The sequence below is a fragment of the Aphis gossypii genome, chromosome X, assembly GCF_020184175.1.
Source record: "Aphis gossypii isolate Hap1 chromosome X, ASM2018417v2, whole genome shotgun sequence".
Classification (NCBI taxonomy): Eukaryota; Metazoa; Arthropoda; class Insecta; order Hemiptera; family Aphididae; genus Aphis; species Aphis gossypii.
In genome coordinates this window covers 35,626,951-35,638,157 of record NC_065533.1, presented here as the reverse complement: position 1 = coordinate 35,638,157, position 11,207 = coordinate 35,626,951, and the positions used below count along the sequence as shown (strand labels likewise).

At 29.1% G+C, this 11,207-nt stretch overlaps 1 protein-coding gene across 2 annotated transcripts; it reads right to left on the bottom strand.

Annotated features, from left to right (window-relative positions):
- Positions 1 to 549: 549 nt before the first annotated feature.
- Positions 550 to 10,689, bottom strand: LOC114129701 (E3 ubiquitin-protein ligase COP1-like). 2 transcript variants are annotated; one of them, XM_027994505.2, is made up of 11 exons: positions 9,930 to 10,689; positions 9,153 to 9,268; positions 4,473 to 4,636; positions 4,237 to 4,405; positions 4,035 to 4,137; positions 3,496 to 3,676; positions 3,276 to 3,422; positions 1,341 to 1,532; positions 1,096 to 1,245; positions 866 to 942; positions 550 to 780 (listed from the first exon to the last, which is right to left on the bottom strand). In XM_027994505.2, the coding sequence occupies exons 1-11, from the start codon at positions 10,038 to 10,040 to the stop codon at positions 628 to 630; spliced, it is 1,563 nt and encodes a 520-aa protein (XP_027850306.1). In that variant the 5' UTR covers positions 10,041 to 10,689; the 3' UTR covers positions 550 to 627. The 2 variants fall into 2 exon arrangements, with proteins under 2 accessions (XP_027850306.1, XP_027850305.1); XM_027994504.2 differs by lacking the exons at positions 550 to 780; positions 866 to 942; positions 1,096 to 1,245; ... (4 more) ...; positions 4,237 to 4,405; positions 4,473 to 4,636 and adding an exon at positions 4,749 to 7,100 and having other exon boundaries at positions 9,930 to 9,953.
- Between the last annotated feature and the right edge of the window lie 518 nt (positions 10,690 to 11,207).

Here is an 11,207-nt window from a genome sequence, read left to right as displayed (position 1 = left end):
ATCACTATTATATATTATATTTAATATTATTTATAGGAGTGTTAAATTTGAATCCAATGAATAATGATAGGTATCATTATACGAACAATAATTCTGAACGAAGATGATTAGTCAGCCTAGGATATAATTTCTAGTGGTTGGGGAAAAAAGTGGTTTATGTTTTAATGGCTTAAATACACCAACATTTAAGTTCTTTTACAATTATTGTAAGCTAAACTTATGGGAAATCTTGTATTAATTTTTCAACTTTTAGCTACTTATACAATATTTTTTATGAATTATACTTACAAACAATTTACAAATATTCATGATTTTGACAAATTGTTGTCAATATTTGAACTTCAAAGTTCAAATGCTAATATAAAAAAACTGCCTATGTGTATTAAATATTCTTATAATTTTTTAATTATTAGAATAACTTAAGAGGAACTTTGTATGATTAACAATTAACAGTAGAAACTATACATTAATATTTATTGAAACCAATGTTGGTTGTTTGTTTAATGTAAATTATGTCACATTTTTATAAGTATTAAATAAACAACCAAATAGGAAATTTAATAATTTTATTTTCTATTATATTCATAGCGATAACTTTAGAAAAAAGTTTAAGCATATGAAACAAAGTTAATTTTTTTCAGACAAATTTGAAATGAACTGTACTAATGCTCTTGTAGGTTTGCCAGACATGCCACTGGATATGTATAAACCATCTTCTCCATTTGATTTCATTACTCCAGCGATGTCCATGTGAATCCAATCGCCTGGAGGAGCAAATTCCTGTAATATATACAATATACATTATATATATAAGGTTCCTAATTTCTTAGGTGTATTAAACTTTATTTTATGTAGAACCATATACCTTTAAGAATGCTGCAGCTGTACAAGCACCACCACCTTTTCCTTTGCCAATATTGTCTAAATCAAAACCAGAATAACCTGTGGAGATAATAATGGAACAAACACATAATAAACATATTATATTAGGCTTATTAGTTTTGTGATGATGAATACAATCAATTAATAATTATATCACATCAATTAGAGTACCTTTTTAATGTTTTACATTAAATTTATTTATATGGTAAGTACCTTTTAATAATGAAGAATAATAGTTCCACAAAGGAAATCGCCACATTCGGTCACCTGTGTAGTAGCCAGCTGACTCTATGGCAGCCCATGATCTGTCAGATGAACTAAATACTCCAGTAGCAGCTCCTCCAATGGCCACCATCATAGCACCTATTTAACACCATTGGTATATTTTATATGTATTAATTGTGATATTATTATTCTCAACTACATGTTATCTGGAATAACTATATATATTTATTTACCTGTTAAAGTAGCAAGATCTATAGTGATTTTTGGCTTAAATGTAGCTGCATAACAAAGTGCATCAGCAAGTATTAGTCTACCTTCAGCGTCTGTGTTGTCTACTTGTATAGATTTACCATTCATGGCAACAATGACATCTCCAGGCTTTAGTGCACTACTGCTAGGCATATTTTCACATAGTGGAGTTAGACCTTAAATATGAATAATAATAATGACTTTATAGTTTATATTATAAAATTTAAAATAAATGATAACGTTCCATATGGGAAAAACAGGACAGAATAATAAATGAGAAAAATATTATTTATTTATGTAATAAATAAATAACTAATAACAAATACAAATTGCTAATTGCTTACAAAATAATAATACAAAATCAGAACTCGGAACATTTGAACTTCTTTGGTGGGTCAAAACTTTTCCCAGAATAAAAAAATATCTAAATAATATGCGAAAATGCCCTAAAATCTAAACAATTAACTTAAGAATGACCAAAAAATTTATTTAAATAAGTAAAAAAACTTATTTAAAATTAATCATTGTTATTACAGATATAGGTGTCAGAGAAATTCATAACATGGGAATAGTAAACCATTTAAATTTTTTTTACATATACAAGTTTCTTTAAAATCTAAAATTTGAAAACAATGCATCACATTTTACATAAACTACAAAAAATGGCATATAATATAAAAAATGAAGTAAAAATATAAAAATGATGTTAAAAATAAAAAATGCATTTATAGCTAGACATACAAAACATAATAAACTAGTATGTTATAAACTTATAAATCAAGAAAACACAAAATAAATACCTATTTTGCTAAGATAGCATTTTATTGTATCAAAGGGAAAAATTGCAAAAGTCATCAACATTCTATCTCTAGTCATCACCAAGTCAAGTCTCGGTTAATTCAAAATACTTTACTTTAAATTCTTTAAGATAATAAAACAAAATTTTTACAACATTCATTATAATTTAGAAATGTTTTAGCTTTTGAACCAGAGAAGAAATTTCTTAAAATTTGACTATTTTAAGTTAGATTTGAGTTAATCTAAACACGACTTCATTAAACTATACTATTATAATTTAAATAAAAATAGAGAATCTATGTTTTTTGGAAATTTAACCTTTTATTAATTAATTGATTTCCTAATCTTTATACGTCTGTAAACGAAAAGTTAAGACCCAAAGTAATATGAGGTCTTTACATGATTATTGATTATTATTATTTATATAACAATCTTATAACTACTAATTAATGTGTCATCAGAGTTTTCCGGTATATTATAAAATATAGTGTAATATAATCTCGTTTTAACCAATTTTAAGCCTTATTTAAAAATGTACAGAGTAAGAAGTTTTTGAAGTAGATGGATGGAATTGATTTTAAAATTTGAACTTTATCATGAGAAATTTTAACTTGGGACTTTAACAAATAATTCTCAGTATATAAGTTGACCTAACTCTCAGTAGAAAAATTATGATAATTTTAAATTTTTACTGAATTATTTAAGTTATAAACCATTTGTCATATCTAATAAGTTGATTTTGTATTTTTCTACTAATTTTAACTGTATGTGAACAAAAGATTATAATGATATTAATACATTCATAATTTTTACAACGAAGGATCTTGACATTTGCTGAACTACTCAGTATATCATTTTTATTTCTACCAGTTTTTAATTAGAGTATCCACTTAAATTTTGATTCTATTCATTGTACTAGATTATACAATATTTAAACTATATAGATTGAGATAAACGAACAGTGGTTACAATAAATATAATCAGTACGGATGACTAACCTATGTTTCATATTTTTACTCTTTTAACAACACTAAAAACTAACATAATAATTTACATTTATGCATTATGTAAAATTAATTTGGCTATTATAAATTAATACTTATAAAGTATGTTTTACTTGCCAATAACATTAACTGGAAGTTTTAATTCTGCTATTGCAGAGATGGCAGCTACTACATTTGCCGCACCCATCATATCAGCTCGCATTTCACCCATAGCTGCTGATGGCTTAATTGAAATGCCTCCACTGTCAAAAGTCACTCCTTTACCTGTCAAACATTAGATAATTAATGTTTTTTTAAATTTTTTGTTTCATACAAATTCAGTATTTATTAAGCTTACCAACTAAAACTATAGGTCTGTCGTTAATGGGTCCACCTGAATAATTGATTTCCAAAAATGATAAAGGTTGTATACTTCCTTTGGCTACATTTAACAAGCCTCCCATTTTTTTTTCTTCAGCCCAACATTTGTCCCGAACTATTACATTAACGCCATGTTTTCCAAGTACTTCTTGAACTTCCTAAAAAATTATAGGTCATTTTTTACAAATAAAAAATAACTAAATAACTATCAAATAAATAAAATAAAATTTTAAAAATTACAAATAAATATTAAATTTTTATATTGAATGACTTGAAAACAAAATTATGTAGATATTTGTTTTACACTTATTATGTCTTATAACTCATATAAAATGATTGTAGAAACCCATTATAATTTAATATATAGTAAATACAATGTACATATTATTAATTATTATAATTATTATTTTTAATAATTACAGTTATTTAAATAATGATTTGTACAAAATAACATCATTGTTTTAATTTAAAGAAAATATTAAGTTAAGTAAAATAATAATCAAGTTTATATATTACTTTAGAGAAAATGATTGGAGTCATATGGTTAGAAGCGGATTCAGTAAGCTTCCTTGACCAATTTTGAGCATTGGATTTAATTATTCCCCGATTCCACCCATCGCTACAATTACATAAAAATAAAAGTCCAATATAAGTTTTCACTAAAATTGAGTAACATGAAAATATGATATGATATTTTCTATACCGCTAACATACAAACCTTGATGCATCTTCAAGTAACGATATTTTTGGAATTATATCTTTTTTGCTCTTATATTCTTGAAATTTCCAAGTTCCTAGGGTAGAACCTTCAGCAACACTTTCTGAATCACCCATACAAGATACAAATATATCCTGGATACCACAATCTACAAGACTACGACAACCATCTAGAATACAATTTATTCAGTAAACATGATATTAAAATAAACAAAAAAAATTATATCATTGCATTACTAGCTGTTGCGATGCGTATATTTTCTTTTTTAGCATCAATGCCATCACCATAATCTTTATCACCTAATTCTTCTTTACCAATTCCAACTACAGCAATTGCTCCATACTTATTATTAGTATTAAAAAATAACCGAGATTTTCCTTTTTTGATTAACTCTTTTCCTCTAGAAAAATATAATATTACTAAATTACTATATTATTAAATTTATTTGCTTCAAAATGGAAAAGAAATAAAAATATATCCAACAAAGTTATAAAAAAAATACTATAATCATATATATAATTATATAAATATATTTCTAGTAAATTTGCATTCACATTAAACTGTTCATCTACATAAAATATTTTCAACACAATTATAATCAGCTAATAGTAATAATAATAATAATAATAATAATAATAATAATAAAAATATCAATTTATCTATTATAAATACTATGTAGGACATTGGACATTTGGCTTATGGAAGCACACAAATTCACAGATACTTAATATTGGTTTATCTAAATTTATCAAAACAACATAATAATATTTAAATATACACTTTGTCAGTAATAATACATATAATAAAACATAAAATATCACACTATTCCAAAATATATTGTATACAAATGAGATAAATAGACAATTTTACATACAAATAAATAATAACATTAATTAATTAAAAAATGTACAGTTTTAATAAAATGATTCATAGAATTATTTAAGTTCAAGAACTTTAATGATTCCTTGACTATTAGCAGCCATAAGTATGTTGGATGTTTGACGCCAGCAAACAGCTGAAACAAATTCATTAACATCATCATCTCTCCGTCTATCTTTTTCTTCTTCAGATGCACTCAAAATTGCGTTATTTGCTTCAAATTTAAATGTGAATAATTTTCTTTGTAATCCCTTATAGTAAATATAAAGTGAATTATTTTCAGACCCACAGGCTATGTAATCACCATCAGTGGCTAAGCCAACAAAATTTTTTTCGTTCACATGACCAACAAAAGAACGAACACATCCTTCGTGGGCTTCATTGACATTCCATAGTTTTAACTGACTGTCAGTTGATGCAGAAACCATTTCCTTTCCATTTAAGAATTTTACATATGACACGGCTTTTTTGTGACCTTTAAATATAGCTAAAGCACGTTTAGCATGTCGTAAATCATAATAATGAACACAATGATCAGCAGATCCAAATGCAAGGTAAGAAGCACCAATTGGGTTGAACTTGACACAACATACATTGGCTTTTGCTTCAAGACATGCAACGGACCGTTCTTGATTAAGTGTCCAAAGTTTAACACGTGCGTCATCTGATCCAGAAGCCATTAGTCCAGCATCAGCTTTATTGAAATCAACACTCCAACATCTTTTTTCATGTTCTCGAAATATCCTAGTGCGTTGACCTGTACCTGCATCCCAAACACATACAGCGCCTTCATAATCACTACTGGCAACAGTGTTTTTTCTGTAAGAATTCCAACTAACACAGGATATCTTAGAAGCAGATATCATTTCTACACAAGGATAATGGATATCAACACTGTCGCGTAATACACAATCATATTCAAATACTTTAATACGTTTTGTTACACCAGCTATAGCAAAATATTCATCATCTTTATCAAATTCAATACTTGATACTATAGTTGAGTTATTGAATATATCAGTGCCATAATTCAGGGTGGCTATGGGTCTAAGAGCATTAAATTTGGAAAATTTCACTAGATTTTCTCGAAACTCATCTAATCCCTTTTCATGATCTTTTTCTTTGACATTTCCATCTTCTTCTGTTGAGTGTCTATTACCAAATACTAATTCTTTTGCTCTTAATGAAAAATAACAATCAACAAAATCATCAAAATGTGAACACATACGTCTACGTTGAATATTACCAGGGATACAATTATTTACACTACTTATTGAAGGAGTGTTTTCAAATTTTTCATTGATATTAGTATGTTCTATATCAGTAGCTACCGGTTTTTTGGCTTCCCATTCTTTTAAAATTTTTTTTACAAAAGCTACATCTTTTTTTACTAATTCCACTTGTTTTCCAATCCGGCGCATTTGCGATTCTTTATCACATAATAACCTTTCAAGGAATTCAAAAAGTAACCGATTTTGAGCTAAAGCTGATTCAGCTTCAAGTTTACGCTTACGTCGAGTTAAAAGTTCCAACATTGCATCAACATCAGATAATGTTAATTTTTTAGATTCAGCATTAACAAATCCCCGTAGTCCAGCAATTAAACCTAGTTTACTAGAGTTTTCTAATTTACGTCCAGGGTTTACTAGTTTATACTTGGTTACTAATTTATCAAGAGCTAGATTTGGAAATATATCACAAATGCCACCTGATAACAAGTTACCACATTTTGGGCAAGATAAATTTGTTTCTAGACTTCTAGAAATACAACTATAGCAAAATGAATGCCCACATTTGGTGATATGTGCTTCATGAATAATATCATAGCATACAGGACAAGAATAATCAGATGAAGAGTTTGATAATGAAGTTTCAGTGGAATCCAAATGTTGACGTTTGATTGCACGTGATCCGGAGTTCTCTTCCTCCGTCATTTCAGACATGGTTTTTAATTTTTATTTTAATACATTTTAGTATGTCGCAAACTGAAACAATAAGAAATAATATGTTTTATTAAATTTTAATATATCAAACAGGCATAAATTCAAAATTTTAAAGAGAAATTATCTGTAAACTACTTTAAATAATAAATTAATACTTCACATTAATATAAAAATAGAAATTTTTTTAATACTAATAAAAATATATAAAAGAAAATAAGAAAGAAAAATACCTACCAAATTTGTATTTAATAAGAATCTGTAAATATGGCTTCAACAATATAAAAAAATTAATTAACTAAAAAAAGCAAATCAAAAGTGAAAAGTAATGAATTTTTTGTAAAATATATCTTTTGGAGCAAAAGCTTTTCTGGAATGTTAGAATATCCTTAATGCCATAATAAAAATAATACGATTTATTATTTATTCCTAATACTTTTAACACATTAATAAGTACATAATTATCTCTTATCATTTCAGTTTACGAGGAGCAAACTTAAAAGAAATTGTTAAATAACTATATAAATTTATCAATTAAAACAATAATCCAAGTATGTATGAGGTACCTAAAATATGTAACACACTCACATAAATATAGAAATATAGGAAATTAAAATAATAATTTAGTCCTGACAAAATTGTATTACTTATTTTTAAAAGTATATTCAATTTCTGTATTCAGTATAAAACAGAGAAAAACACTTTATTTTAACCATAATAATTGATAAGTATCCGGATAGGTATTAAGCTTTATTTGTTTTAAACAACTTGTGTATAAAATATGTACAAAAGTACATTTAATTATTTTTGGTAATTTTAAATAAAATGTATTTATGTTATACAAAATTAACAAGAAGTATTTACTATAATTCTGATTTATATATACAGTGGACACTGCTTATGAGACTCACGGATAAAAAGTTCAATCGCTTATTAGACTCAAAATCATCTGAAACGGTCCGGACATATCCAAATACATTATAAAAAATTCAGTTATAAGACTTACTACTTCATTTATAAGACTCAAACTTTGTAAAAAAAAAAAAAATGGTAAAAATAAATTTGTTTTCATACTTTATAAAGTATATACAACAAATTTTATCGCATTTCATATTTTCCCCAATTATTGTAATTTTATTTATAATTTTTTTCATAAATAATAAATTTACATTATAAGTGCATACATCTTTTATAATTTAAATTTTTTTATCAGAATTTTTAATTTATTCAATAATAAATATGTAATTTGTAGGTAACATGTATTTAAATATTAAAATTAAAACAAAATATATAGTAAAATAAAATTCATAAATATGTAATTAAATTTTTTTTTCCCACTTCACCAATAAAATTCATTCGGTTATAAGACTCATTTTAGGACCAGCACAAAGTGAGTCTAATAAATGGCGTCCACTGTACTATATTTTTAATGAAGTTATATATTTTAATATAAGTTATATTTCTGTAAGCTGAGATGATTATATTTACATAAGTGCTATTGTTATTTTATCAATATTTTATTGTTTCAAAAAAAAAAAATTAATTTAAAAACTAATGAATAAAATTAAATACATTTAATTATATTTTATACTAAAAAAAAAAGTGTACATGATAATGAATATTAAGGCTCAGTGGCTTGTATTGTTAAGAACGTTGTAAATTTAGTTAAACCATTGAAGAGTATTGAAAATACAAAAAAGGTACAAGGTGCTTAGACACTGAATTGATTATTAAGGTTTACAATTTATTTTACTTTTACTCTGATTTTTACAATTTATAGATGTTTGAAGAATTTTTGCTAAATGATAAGTTTGGTATACCTAATGGTAGTTTATTAATAATTGACTTATAATCATTTTACTGTGTTAATAAAATAAATGATATATATTTAGATAGATAATGTAGCATAATGAAATAATATTTACACACCTAAATTAAATTTAAAAATATTAAAAAATAATAATTTAATAAAATAACATAATATACTTAAGATAGTTAAATAAATTGCAGAAAAATATAGATTAAAACATTAAAAAATACTTTCACCACTCTTATACCTAGGTATTAAAATAACTTTAATATAATATAGATACTTACATTTTTAATGCTTTTAAAATTGTTCCACCACTTTCTTGATTTATTTGGTCAGCTGCTGGTGTAAGTTTCACGTTATTGCCAGAATCGTCAATGTAAACACCAACAACAAGTCCTCTCTGCAAAATTTAATAATTAAAATTATTTTCAGTGAATTCAATGAAAAATAAACACCTTCAATATTAATGACATTATATTTTTTCCTTTATAAGCACCTGTCTAGAAAAGACAACATTTAGAAGTATGAGTTAATCAAAACTCAAAAGATTTTTCATCAACATTTAGGTAGATAACTACCTATGAGTTTTTTAAAAATAATTTATCATAGAAGATTAAAATTAAAATTAAACGGATTTGAAGGTATAATATCAGTGAAACGTTGTATTGTTATTAATACTTATATCTGTTGATAAAATATGATGGAAAAAATAATATCATTAACAATAATAACATTTCATAATTTCTATTAGGTATCCATCTAAATACTTTACATATCTAGTAACGTATATTATATAGGTACCTAGGTGTACCTATAAAGCCAAAAACACAAATCATTGTAATTTAGATTCATTTGTTAAGATATACCTAAGATATTTCAAACGGAAAACATATTAAATATAAAATCTACTCGCTTAATTCTTACTACCATAAACATATCGTGTGTCGGGCACTCGGGCCATTGAAACACGGTAGGCTCATGGCAACCGTACAACAGATAGGCACAGAGATGGATGGCACGAGACCATCGGTGACGTTCGAACACCCGTAGGGCAACCTCACCTTTGCACAGTCGACGTTGTCGCTGTAATCTCTACGTTTGACGACCGCCGGCGAACAACGGTTGGCGATGGCGGTGATACGTGAGAGCGACTTGGATGCACGTAAGTACATGGTTGTTAATACGACGCCGGATGACTCGAACGGCGCATTCGGACTGGCCGGATGCTGCTGGAATCGAGCCGGATCGGATCTGGAACGGCTGCGTGTCGGCGAACGCGATGGGAGGAGGGAACGTCGGAACGGTGTGTAACGTCGTGACGAGATAGGCGAAATAATAATAAAAACCTATCGGCGGCGGCGGCGGCGGCGGCGGACGGAACCCGAGATAACCGCGGTGCGCGGGGATAGCGGGTTGGCCAGGGCACTACGACTCCGTCCTCTTTCACCACTGGCGGGCGGCCCCGTGGACGCGGACCGATCGACCGGGAAACGCCGTTATCGTCCGTCGGAAGTCCGGAACGTGCCAATCCCCGATAGACACAGAGAGGACGGTGGCGACGCGGTCCAGTATTTTCGCAGTCGGCGCGGCGCAAAGCGAGCAGCGGCGAGTAAAAGTAAGAAGAAGAAAAAAAAAAAAAACAGAGCCAGCGGTCCGGTTCGAGCGCTACTCGTAGCGGGTTAGAGAGAGAGAGAGAGCGAGCCACAGCGGAAAAAAAAATCCACGATCGTGATAACCGCAGATCATCCAACCGTGTTGGGCCTCTGCCGCGATAACCGTGATAACTACCACAGCGACGACGACGACGTCGGTGATAATAACGTTTTAGCGGCGGCGACGTTGGTAGCGATCTTGTTCGAGTCCTGCTCTAAGGTCGCGGGCACCGGTGGCGGTCCGGCGCGACCTTGAGACGACGTGCCGAGCCAAAGCACTACACGATGGGTGTACTATTATTATTATTATTATTATATTAATAGTATAACAATATTATAAGCTCGCGGTAGTCGGCCTTAAGCCGTCCGTCGATAGCTGCCCCGTAGGCACGAGACGACTTAAACGTCGCCTCAGCTCCGCCCCGAGTGGATCGCGACGGCGACCGATCGCGGCCGACGACGGGACGGAACGATACCCATTCAGCTATTATGGTAGTATTATAATACTGCTTGTATTGTAATATGCTTACTGCTTACCACACGTCGTCCCGTTACTTACACGAGTGGCGGTAGGCACTTAAATCGGAAAGAAAGAATTGGGCGCGATCGTCGCTTTATTTTTAAGGGGTTTGGTGTAGGCAATTTTAATTATAATGTGCGTCTATTAATTTAGGTACGTATATTGTT

What these genes read in the sequence shown, in the direction of transcription:
- LOC114129701 (XM_027994504.2), bottom strand. Translation starts at nt 7,058, where the DNA reads ATGTCTGAAATGACGGAGGAAGAGAACTCCGGATCACGTGCAATCAAA.